The 12,550-nt window shown below is 42.0% G+C and overlaps 1 protein-coding gene across 1 annotated transcript; it reads right to left on the reverse strand.

Moving 5' to 3' along the window:
- Positions 1 to 3,955: 3,955 nt before the first annotated feature.
- Positions 3,956 to 7,073, reverse strand: eif1 (eukaryotic translation initiation factor 1). Its single transcript, XM_079520554.1, has 4 exons — positions 6,847 to 7,073; positions 5,578 to 5,741; positions 5,106 to 5,207; positions 3,956 to 4,417 (listed from the first exon to the last, which is right to left on the reverse strand). The coding sequence occupies exons 1-4, from the start codon at positions 6,875 to 6,877 to the stop codon at positions 4,373 to 4,375; spliced, it is 342 nt and encodes a 113-aa protein (XP_079376680.1). The 5' UTR covers positions 6,878 to 7,073; the 3' UTR covers positions 3,956 to 4,372.
- Positions 7,074 to 12,550: the final 5,477 nt, after the last annotated feature.

Here is a 12,550-nt window from a genome sequence, read left to right on the forward strand (position 1 = left end):
AAAAGGGTGCCATTTCTTCTCACGCCTTGGATGATTTGAGACATTTCTTTTCCAAAAATGGGTTTGCAAAGATCCACCTGTTGGTGGCGCTACAACGGGCCAATGTGAGGCCAAGGGTGGGATCTATTCCTCAGCCTAGTAGGAAAGTCTGTGAAAGATTTCACGTAAATTGCACGCTGCGTTCATGATTTGAGGCGTTTTGTACAAAACGGGCCAATCCTGCAAACTTAGATGGAATATGACATATCGGACAGATCTGTCTTAAACACATGACTATAGAGATAGTTTGTAACAATTTGCAATTTTCAAAAGTCGGCCTCCTGGTGGTGCTATAACATGCCGTTCTGGAATATTTGGGAGAGAGGTTCATCGTTGGCATCCAGGGAGTGTGTGCAAAATTTGGCAACGACCGGGTTAACGGTGACGGAGATTAGCTGTACACAGACGGACGGACAGACAGACACACACACACGGACGGACACACACACGGACAGAGTGCAAAACATACTCTCTCCCCATGCCTTCGGCCTGGTGGAGACAATGAGACTGATATCTTGTACATGGCGAAAGAACACGTCCTCAATGCTGTACTGCAGTTTTCTACTACCTAAATGAACAAACCTGCCACAGTTTACTTAAAAACATTCACTGTGTTAGTTTAATTTTCCACCAGGTGTGATATAAAAGCCATGCTAATGGAAATTTTGTTTTTGGCTTTTCTGCCTAGCATCTTTTTTGCCACCATGACCATGCCATCAAAATGTGTCCATGCCTAAGAAGCATTTTTGTTTCATAATGTTTCAACTTCACCTGTATAGCCTTCATCTGTATTTTCTTATCCTTAAACTGTTGAAGGGTGGGCCACACATCACCTTTGAAAAATGTTCACAATATTTATCTTGAACCGAGTAAAACTAAATATACACAGCAGCCATATCCTACTATAAATGCGCCACGTCTCTGACTCTGTGGAAACACATCGACTCACTGGCCTTGGAACGTCTCGGGGTCCCCCAGGAGGAAGTCACTAATGTTGCTCTGGAGAGGGAAGTCTGGAACACTCTGGTGGAGCTGTTGCCCCCGCGACCCGACTACGGATAAGCGGTTGAAGATGGATGGATGGATGGACACCATTCTGACACTTAATATTGTTGACCTACAGATGCCAAAGGGGAACTGCGCTTCAGTCTGTTGCCACAGACGGCAACAGACGCCAACAAGAAGTATATCCCAAACTCTAGTTTTCACCAGCTGTCAGGCGCAGCTGCACTTTGGGGCAGGCCCGTCTAGAGTTTGAATGGACATGTATCAGTCAAAAGGGAGACATCGAAGAGGAATGATGGATGGGGAAGGATCAACATGAACAGGTTCTGACATATATCCATATACTATATAAAAAATAAAAAATAAAGAAAAGTAGTCTGTCTGTCTCTCTCTCTCTCTTGGGGGGCTGGGTACCACAAAATACCCCCAATATTTTGCTGTAAAACTGGCAACTGCATCAGTGCACTATAGTGGCTTTACTCTTTCTTTATTGCTCATCTCTCTTACTGTGATTTTATAGAGCACATTGTGAAATGTTTTACTGTAAAACTGCATTAGTGCACTATGGCTACTAGTGGCTGCATTCATTCAGCGACTAGTCTGTCTGTCTGTCTGCCTTTCTCTTTTGGGGGGGGGCCATGGGTACCCCAAAATGACAGCGAAATTAAAACAAAATACGCCATTTGTTTCCCGGCTGCGCGACCGAAACGCACCGCACAGCCCAGGGGGGCCCTAAAATGTTGTCTAGCCCGGGGCCGGGACCCTCGGGAGGGTAAATCCGGCCCTGCCTAGACTGTGTGTGTGTGTGTGTGTGTGTGTGTGTGTGTGTCTGTGTGTGTGTGTGTGTGTGTGTGTGTCTGTGTGCGCGTGTGTGCGTGCGTGTGCACTATATGCTATAATACATTTTGTTCCCAGGGGGCTTAAGCATTCTAAACTTTAGTGACATTTTAATCTTTTAATTTGAGGACAACCAGCGGCACTCACAGTTCTAAACATATAATGTGACACTGTAATTCAACACAGATGAGTCTCTAGTCTCTGGGAGGTGTGTGTGTGCGTGTGTGAGATGAAAATGTCAGTAGTCTTTAGGAGAAACACGGAAGTTAAGTCCCCTGGAGAAGACAATAATGACACACACACACACACGATTATATCTATTTTCCTAAGCTGCTAATAGGTTGCTTGTATTAATTGGGGAGAGAGAGAGAGAGAGAGAGAGAGAGAGAGAGAGAGAGAGAGAGAGAGAGGACAATGCCAAGATATCTTTTTATATCTTTTTTCCAACCATCACTCCTGTTACACCACTGCTCTCTAGCGTTGGAGACCAGTAGTACTAGTCCTCTTCTCTGTATCATGTGCTGCTTTATCTTGTTCTCTCGCCTGTTAAGCTTTGTAATCCTCTCCCTCTGCTGTCAATATGTCATATGCTACCTAAGACATGCATATGAAAGTGTCCAAACCTTCCAAAATAACCGATCTACAATTTATATAAAAAGCTATTTTGAAAGCAAATGTGTAAACTTGTACATCAGCCATTTATTTTTAATGTTGGCTGCCTCTGATGACTAGCCAATAAAAACTGAAAAAACCACACACAAAACTAATGCATATGCAAAACTAACCTTGCCTTCTAGCGCAGGCTCTGGTACAAAGTCATGCCTGGTTAACTCGCTTTCCCTTCCACAGATGGTGTGTTTGTGGGTGCTTTACAGTTTCCATATTCAGCATCAGCACCATAGTGCGTTATCTCTCTCCTGCCTATATTATATCCTGTGTATCCTGCACATGGCTGTGCACGGCTGGGCGCATTGATGTGTGGACCCACCACCCACGCATGTTTGTGGCGAGTGTGATTATTTGTGCATGCTCATGATTGTGTGCGTGGGTTTTCTCATCCTTGAAGGGAAATATGGGAAACACATGCAAGAGAGATCTGCCATCTGCCCTAGAGTGCACACACTGAATATGTATTCACACAATATCATGTCATCACCTTGTTGGTAATGGTTTGTGGCCCTTGGGGCCTCAGAAATATGCAGTTGCTAAAGTGACAAAATTGCAGGACTGCCTGAAAGAACTAAGTGATATGTTTTGGTTACAAGATTAGGATAGCAAAGTAATCATTAATATAAGTGTTGATTAATAGCTTTGATTTTGTGTACAAGCTCGGGGGCTTGTGATTGACACCAGTGTTGTTTTTGGCAGCAGTTTTGAATAGTTATCACATTTGTCACCTGGAATGTCTTAGTGTTAGTCTAATTTTAGTTTACTAAATCTACGGTTGATGTAGACTAAAATATATTGTGGCAGGCCTTGATGCCATCGTAATGACTGATTTTACACTTTATGAAAATAGCCGATCTACAAGCGTCGCAGCGTGACGCCTGTCAGTGTAAAAAAGCCTCTCTCATCTTAGTTGACGAAAACACTGACACCAATTGGCTCTTCGTGTTCAAAATACCCACACAGCATACCAGAGCAGACTAGTCTGCATTAGATTTACCAGGGGTACATTTCTTCAGTAGTACACTTTCACTTAATCCTGTTAAGAGTTCATTACTGATTAGATTAGTGTAATGACCCAACATGTCTACCAAGAGCTGGAGAAACCAGTTAACAAAAGAATCACTGCACCTTAAAACAGCAGAAAATGCTTGTTCTAAACTGTAACCGAGTAGTCAGCATTCTTCGAGTAGTTCATATTTAGCATGGAATCATAGTTAGTGGAAATCTGTGGGACACACGCTTTTGTTCATGTCGAAAACAAATGGGATGCCACTCTACTTGGGTAAAACACGACAGAGCTTTTATGAAACTCGTCTACCGCACTGCAACCCAATTATCGGAATCAATTTCCTCCTCCAGGAAAATTAAAACTATAAGTTAATAACATTCTACATTAGCACACTCATATGGACTCAACTCATTTTATTTAAACATGTTGTACAAAACAAAAATGTTACATACTCTGCGCCTCCTTTACATGGCGCAAGACTTAAAATAAAAAGGGAAGAAATACCGAGGGGAGGGAGGAATAAAATAAAATGCAGAGGAAGAGGGGACGGGGTAAATCATCATCACCACTCATCCCTGATGTGGTGTGGAGCCGCGTTAGCTTTAGTGGTGACAGTATGTGAGAGCAGGCCTGCCCCCTGCTGGTCTAGGGGGGTATTGGCGTTACAGAGTCCCATCATGGAGGTCAGTCGTCATCAGCACATGATCTAAGAGGAGCTGGTAGGGCCTCTAGGAGGTCGGGAGGAGGGGAACGGGCTAAAGAAGTGATTCAGGACTGGAGGAGGGATGAGATGGGGAGGGTTGCTGGAAGCCTCTAGAAGCCGTGGACTTTGAGCTGTTCCTCCTTGGCCAGGCCAATCTGGAGAGACAGGATGATAAATTAGTTCAGCAGTGTTCAATTTGTAACCAACTTTATCGTTTCCAAGTAAAATACACACCAAAAGGATTCAAGTGACCCTTTTTTCTGTACTATCCAGCGACATTTCCTCATTTCTATGCAAATTATTTCTAAGGGGAGTGTTGCAATAGAGACCTTTGACCCAAAGAGGGCAGCTGGCTGAAGGCCAGCCAGAATGACTGCTGATCTCACGTCAAGGTCCAAACATCTATTGACACCAACTTAAATTACCTCGTCCTCAACATGACAATTACACTACACACTTTATGTAAAGATGGACTGTTCTGGGAGCCACAGAGCAGATGGACACATTCCCCCAACACAGACATGGCTAGTACAAAACATAACATTCATAAGGATTTCAGCCAAATAAAGCCGATTAGACAGACTCAACAATGCATGAAATGCATGATCTCTAGACTACATTCATGTATGGCCACTTTATGCAAACTCCTTGTGATCTGCATTTGTGCAAGTAGTCAAAAGCACCAGGTGTCCAATCATAAGTCACTTTAAGTACCAGCCAGTGGTTTATTCATATAATGAAATTACAGCTCGAGACCTCGGCGACAAAAAAAGGACTTTGTTATGAATAGGACCAACATGTGACAGCATGCGGATAAATGATGGGCGACTGTGACCAACTTACGTCTGTGAGGAACGTGCAGATATTTTTGCGCTGGTCTCCCTGCAGTTGGATCACTTCACCATACTCTGGGTGTTCAATCACTGTCCCGTTACAGGCAAACTTCTGTTGGGGGGGAGAAACACCATGTATTGATTACCATCCAACATAATACTCAAAATCCACATCATAAGCTTTCAGGACCCCACCCTCTCCAACTCTGGACTGCATCACCATCCCGCTGTTAAAAATTACTGTATAAATAAAGCATGAACTTGGTAACAAGCCCAAACAGAACTGGATAGGCTTTAAGAACTAACCCCGGTTATATTTGAACACAACCACTCATGCCTTACTTAAATAGCTGATATACAAAAGCTTTATGCACCTGCATTTGTTTCTGCTTTTAACCTCATATGTCCAATAACACCATGTATAGGAACACTGGGGTGAAAGTGGTCAATAGTAGCACAGCACTTCATTCCAAGTTCCTTACCTTCTTGAAGGCCTTGACTAGCTTCTTCTTATCATAGTCGCCGGCAATGCCCTGGACGGTGGTGAGGGTCTTCCTACCGTTCCTCTGCTGGATTCTTATATGGATGTAGTCCTCTGTCCCAGCTGGGAGGCGGTCATCACCCTTAGTTGCATCAGCAAAGGGGTCTGCGTGGGGGAGGGGAGGGAGAAAACACAATGGGGGGATACATGATTAGAACAATACCAGCACACAAAGATAAACTGGGCAGGGGAGAAATAATAAAAAAACCTTCATGAACAACAAAGACCTAATTGTCTGAAATGAAGATTAAACATTCAAGTATCTGGGGAGGGGAGGCTATGGCCGATACCGTTCAGTGGCTTGGCTCTGGTGGTCACAACACAAGCAAAACATCACGTTCCAATGACACGTTCCTTCCTGAATCCAATCCACGGGCAGCTTTTAAACAACTGCTTACTCATGATGGGGCCTAAAGGCTGCTAGCCTTGTTGCTACACTGGCCGACTGGCAGCCCTCTGCCGCCGCGATAAAGCAAACAAAACAACGGCTGTATACTAGAGCGGTCCAGCATCTGGGCCAAATAATGAACGCAACCACAATAGAGGTTGATCATGTACCTGTAAGCCTTGGCTAAAGACGCTTTTTGGTAAACTACAAACGAAACTAATGTAGACACTCGCAATCTATACCGAAAACAAAGCTATGGTTAACGCTGCCATTTGTCACCGTGGTCACTTTGTTTGAAGGCTCATTTCATATTATGTAACATTTTAGAACAACGACCTATAAAACGACCGTTAATGGCTAAATCCGACAACAAACATTATGGGACGTTACAGCCATGTTATTGGGAAATGGCCTTTTTTTTATTAGCAACATACGACGTTAATGAATGCTGTCTGGAGGATGTAACTTATTTAATCATTCTTGTATTTATAAATGTCGGTCATCGGATTTGAGGCCTACAGTCCGACGGCCCAGCCTGCGGCGTCGAAAGGCCCCGCTAGCCTAGGTCGACCCTTAACACGGAGGATTTACATTTTAACGTCACATCCGAGCTCACATTTCCTCTCCGGTCGTGGTTAAAAAACAACTAGGTCGAAACTCACAAAAGGTAAACAATACTGACAGACAGTTTAAGGGCTTAACATTCGCTTCGATGTAGCTTGCCTAGGCTAGCTAAGCTAACGCTGGCACCACAGCCGCCCTTCCCCCACCCTTGTTTGTCCCGTGTCGGTTAGCGTTCAAAAAAAGGGAAAGAAAACGTACCAAAAGTTTGGAGGTTCTGGATAGCGGACATACGATAAGAGTGGCTTTCCTTTCGGATAATAACTTTCGGTTAACGCGCGGTTCAAACGGCTTTAACTGTGGTTTTCTTTGATCAAGTGTTCGTTCGACGGTGGATGTTTGTTAGAACAGGGACTTCTTCTCGTTGCTACTGCTGCTCCGTTCAAAGGCTGCTCACAAAATGGAGTATGTGAGTTCTGCACGAAGAGGACAAAACACAGGGCTTTATAGGCCCCGCCCCCACCCCGAAACCACCCTAACGTCACTGACGTCTTGTTCAGTGTTGCCATGTCCGCGTATTATAAGCTTTTTTTTGATTGATTGAAATATTATTAACAGTTTGCAGAATTACAGCACAAGCTCAATACAAAGACTGTTAACTGTGAGTGGACGACCCAATTAAGCATTACACTTGTTTACAAGAGGGTCCACCTTGTTCAATTCATCAAAACATTTAGAGACGTACAAATAGACACTTCTTATAGTCAAAGAACAGAACAGGAATTCATCATAAAGGAGGTAAAAAGGGAAAAGAAACATATACAGTGAGGGGAAAAAGGGGTGGGGGGGATTCAGATTTTACGGGGGCCAGTTTCAAATTGCAGCCGTCCGTAGGTGCCCTTTGAGAGCGGTTTTAAAGGAGTCAAGGGATTTGCATGTCTTAATGACTGTTGGTAGGGTGTTCCACATTTTGGTGGCATAGGAGCGAAAATAATTTAGTCCCTTGTTTGTGCCGAATCTGGGTTGTACATGGTTCGTTGCACTCCCTCTGGTGTTGTGGGTGTGGACTTTGTTAACATTAAGGAAGTATCTAGACAGGTACATGGGTATCTTGGTGGTGTATCGAATCTTGTGGACCAGACCCATTGCAAGGGGGGGGGACAGTGTTCCATTCACCTCCACCATATGTTCTCTCCCCTCCAGGTAGGATTGCATCCAGCTCACTGATGTGCTATCAAAACCAATTGTTTTTAGCTTGTTAAGTATGGAGTGGTTCACAGTGTCAAAAGCCTTTTGGAGGTCCAGCATGACCATGCCGCAGTATTTGCCAGCATCCACCTCATGTTTGATGTGGTCGCTCAAATAGAGAAGGCATGTGTCAGTGGAGTGGGATGTTCTGAAGCCAGATTGGAACTCGTACTCGTACATTAATTTATTTGTGGCAAGATACTTTTCAACCTGTTCATAGACTATTTTTTCCATCACGTTCGAGATGGAGCTTAGAATAGAAATAGGGCGGTAGTTGCAGGGGTCTAATTTACTCCCTTTCTTGTGCAAGGGGGTTACTTTGGCCAGTTTGAAATCTTGGGGGACCTGTCCCTGTTTGATGGAGAGGTTTACTATGTGGGTGATTATTGGAGCTATAGAGATGGCTGAGTCTCTGATAAATTTGGAGGGAATATTGTCATGGCCAGTGGCCTTGTGGGGTTGGAGGGCACTCAATTTCAACGTCTTTACAAACACCTAGGTTTCTGTAGAAGGTTACCTTGGGCTTGTTTTTCTGTAAAGATGCTTGTACCAACATCAATAGGCGGTCAGCCGCTATAGGCTTATGAACTGTTACTGTCTGGACTATTGGTTTTTTATGCTTATTCATAATATATTTTTTATATATTTGTCTTTCTTTTAATCTGTGCCCTCCCCTTTTTGTGATACATGTATTGTTAACCTTTTTGTATTTCCGTATGAGCTATGGGCTCATCAGAATGAACCCCTCAATAGAGTATATCTATCTATCTATCTATCTATCTATCTATCTATCTATCTATCTATCTATCTATCTATCTATCTATCTATCTATCTATCTATCTGATACAGATAGATATCTAGACTCTATCTATCTATCTATCTATCTATCTATCTATCTATCTATCTATCTATCTATCTATCTATCTATCTATCTATCTATCTATCTATCTATCTGATACAGATAGATATCACTTCACTCTTTGAGTGAAGTGAAAGTGTAGCCTCTTTATTTGGGCTCGTTCCTTATGTTGTTTCAACCAGTGTGAGTTTGTAGATTGGCTATTTTCAAATTGCCCTAGTCGCTTATTTTGGGCTTGTTTTCATAGAACTGGTTGCTTGTTTCTCTCACAAAATCTGGCAACACTGGACTTGTTTATGGTGATCTGAGATGAGGTCTTGGAATTCTCCGTGGGACGGTGCTGAAATAGTCGATCTACAAGCTGAAATGAAATGAAATGAAATGAAATCTATATTTACCCAGGGTATCTGGGCTAAGCTCAAGAACTTGTTTCCAGCCAGGCCCTGCTCATAGAACACATTTCATCGTAGTGGTTGATGCCTTGTTCAAGGGCATTTCAGCGGTGGTAATTTTAACGTGTCGGGCGGCTGATTCGAACTGGGAACCTTCCGGTATCTAGACCGCGCCGCTATCCGTTCGGCCACCGCTGCCACCAGCTCACGACTAGTTGCGGACGCGAATGGTCGTGAGCATGTAGATCGGCTATTATTCGGGCGCGCGACACCCTCGGACGACGGAGCAATAACTAGGGCATTTATTTGGGCATTTCTCAACTTTACCGGAAAGAGATTACGTCATTGTTGTTCCAGGCCACCAAGCCCATTTTCGCCAGGATGATGAAAAAGTAAAATATACACAGTTAATCTAATCATTAATGAGAAATAAATACAAACATAATGGAAACATTCTCAAAATAATTAGTATCTATCTCAAACTAATAATTTAATGACTAATCTATAGTGACATAATCCTCAAATAATGACATATCCTCAAATAATGATCTAGTATCACAAAATAAATTAGAAACATTCTCAAAATAATTGGCATCTCTAGACTAGATAAATAGCCTACCTGAAAATATTCTCAAAATGATGAGAAATGTTCTCATAATAATATGCATGACTTGGTGTGTCAAAAATAATAACAAAAAAATAGCCCAATAAGACACGTTCTAAAAAATAATAGGCCTAATACTAACGGTATCTCAAAATAATGACTAATGGTAAATAACGAGAATCTTTTCAGCTGTAAAGTGGGTGATTTATTTTTTATTTGTTTTTACATGAGCTTCAACATTATAGCCTAGTTTTGATTGATTGATTGATTGAAATATTTATTAACAGTTTGCAGAATTACAGTAGCCTATATTTCAAGCACAACTCAATACAAAGACTGTTAACTGTGAGTGGACGACCCTCACCCAATAAAGCATTACACTTGTTTACAAGAGGGTCCACCTTGTTCAATTCATAAAAACATGTAGAGACATACAAATAGACACTGCTATAGCCAAAGAGCTTCATCATTATAGCCTAGTTATTGTAGTAGTAGTTTTTTTAACACTGAAAACGCTTTCATAGATCACATTGATTGATTGGTTTGATTGGTTGGATTGATTGATTGATTGATTGATTGATTGATTGATTGATTGATTGATAATTGTATTTCACAGTATGTAGATTAGGGTACATTTCAAACGAAAGCACAACTCAATACAAAAACTGTGACTTTGTGGACGAAACCATGAAAAGCACACGACTTGTTTACATCAGGATTGACCATTTTCAATTCAACAGAACATTTAAAGACGTACAAATATACACTTGAACACTTATATTAAAAAAAGAAATCATCATATAAAGAAAGTAAAAAAGGGAAAAACATATAAGGCCTACAGTAAGGGGAAAAGGGGGTGGGGTGGGGGTGGGCTCAGACTTTATTTACGGGGGCCATGTCGAATTGCAGCCGTCCGTAGGTGCTCTTTGAGAGCATTTTTTAATGAGTCAAGGGATTCACATGTCTTAATGGCTGTGTTGGTAGGGCGTTCCACATTTTAGTGGCATAGGAGTGAAATTAATTTAATCCCTTGTTTGAGCCAAATTTGGATTGCACATGGTTTGTTGAACTCCCAGGTGTTGTGAGTGTGGACTTTGTTGACATTGAGGAAGTATTTAGGTAGGCTACATATGGGTATCTTGGTGGTGTAGCAAATCTTGTAGCCCAGACCCATTGCAAGATGCTGTAGGCTACTCTGTCGTCCACCCTCACGGGGAGTGAGGCCAAGTAACCTGACCAGTTTGTTTTGGGAAGTCTATGGAGCCTGTTTTAATAGGTGTAATAGGTTATGGCCTATACAAAAAGTGGAGAGTAGGAAGCAAAAATAGTTTCAATGCCCCTCAGCTAATTTACAATGTAAAATAGCTTACAGACTAGCCTACTCAGCAACGCGTGGTGGACAGTGGTGGAAAAAGTACTCACATTTTGTTTTACTTATTAAAGTAAAAGTATTCTCAAGTATAAATATACCCTGCAAGTAAAATTCTGGAATTCAAAATTCACTTAAAATGTGGACTACTTAAAGTAGAAGAATGTCCCATTTCACAAGTTTTCAAATGTATAAAATTTTAATTTATAGCCTAATAATCTTTTGAAAATAGCAGATCTACAAGCTCACAATGTGTCGCATCGCAACGCATTGTGAGCTTATTGTGCAGATCTACAAGCTCACAATGTGTCGCATCACAATGCATTGTGAGCTTATATAGTTGTGTAATGCAAACTATATAATCATGAACTATGTTTGCATTGCAGAACTGTTTTTGGAGGTTAACCTTGAAATCAAGGATTTTCCATTTCCATTTTTGGAAACTGATTCTCACACACGCACACACACACTGATTGATCGATTGATTGATTGATTGATTGAAATATTTATTAACAGTTTGCAGAATTACAGTACATTTCAAGCACAAACTCAATACAAAGACTGTTAACAGTGAGTGGACGACCCAATTAAGCATTACACTTGTTTACAAGAGGGTCCACCTTGTTCAATTCATCAAAACATTTAGAGACGTACAAATAGACACTTCTATATAGTCAAAGAACAGAACAGGAATTCATCATAAGGGAGGTAAAAACGTCACACACACACACACACACACACACACACACACACACACACACACACACACACACACATGTGGCAGCGGTGGCCGAACGGATAGCGGCGCGGTCTAGATACCGGAAGGTTCCCAGTTCGAATCAGCTGTCCGACACGTTAAAATTACCACCGCTGAAATGCCCTTGAACAAGGCATCAACCACTACGATGAAATGTGTTCTATGAGCAGGGCCTGGCTGGAAACAAGTTCTTGAGCTTAGCCCAGATACCCTGGGTAAATATAGATTTCATTTCATTTCATTTCACACACACACACACACACACACACACACTCTCTCTCTCTCTACGGTGGGCCAAAATGTGAGGGGCCCTCTTATTATAGTGACACCATGAGGCTAATTTGAAACATTGGGCAGAGGTTATTCCTTGTTCTACCAGGTAAGGAGTGTGCATGCAAAGTTTCACACCGATGGGTCCAAGTAACGGTGCTGGAGATATGCTGCTCACAGACTGGCACACACACAGACACAGACGGCCTTTAGCGGAGTGAATCAAATCAAGCACAGTAGTTCTGTTTAGAAAATAAAAACGAAAGCTTGCAGCTCTTGTTTTTAACGCTCCAAATGTTCATTTGAAGCAATGGTTCGATACTTTTTTTAGATCTTTTTCAGGTTGACAGCTGAAGCTGTCTGTCTTAACTCACCTTAAATCACTATGCAAAATGAACGCAGGTAAATGTCTGCTTAACTCACCTTGACTCACTATGCAAAACAAAAAGGAATGCATCTACAACAT

Source organism: Electrona antarctica, assembly GCF_951216825.1.
Source record: "Electrona antarctica genome assembly, chromosome: 14".
Lineage (NCBI taxonomy): Eukaryota > Metazoa > Chordata > Actinopteri > Myctophiformes > Myctophidae > Electrona > Electrona antarctica.

What these genes read in the sequence shown, in the direction of transcription:
- eif1 (XM_079520554.1), bottom strand. Translation starts at nt 6,877, where the DNA reads ATGTCCGCTATCCAGAACCTCCAAACTTTTG. An exon ending in TAGTCAAGGCCTTCAAGAAG is followed by an intron (nt 5,208 to 5,577) that starts GTAAGGAACTTG and finishes CCCCCCCAACAG; the next exon opens with AAGTTTGCCTGTAACGGGAC. An exon ending in TCTGCACGTTCCTCACAGAC is followed by an intron (nt 4,418 to 5,105) that starts GTAAGTTGGTCA and finishes CTGTCTCTCCAG; the next exon opens with ATTGGCCTGGCCAAGGAGGA.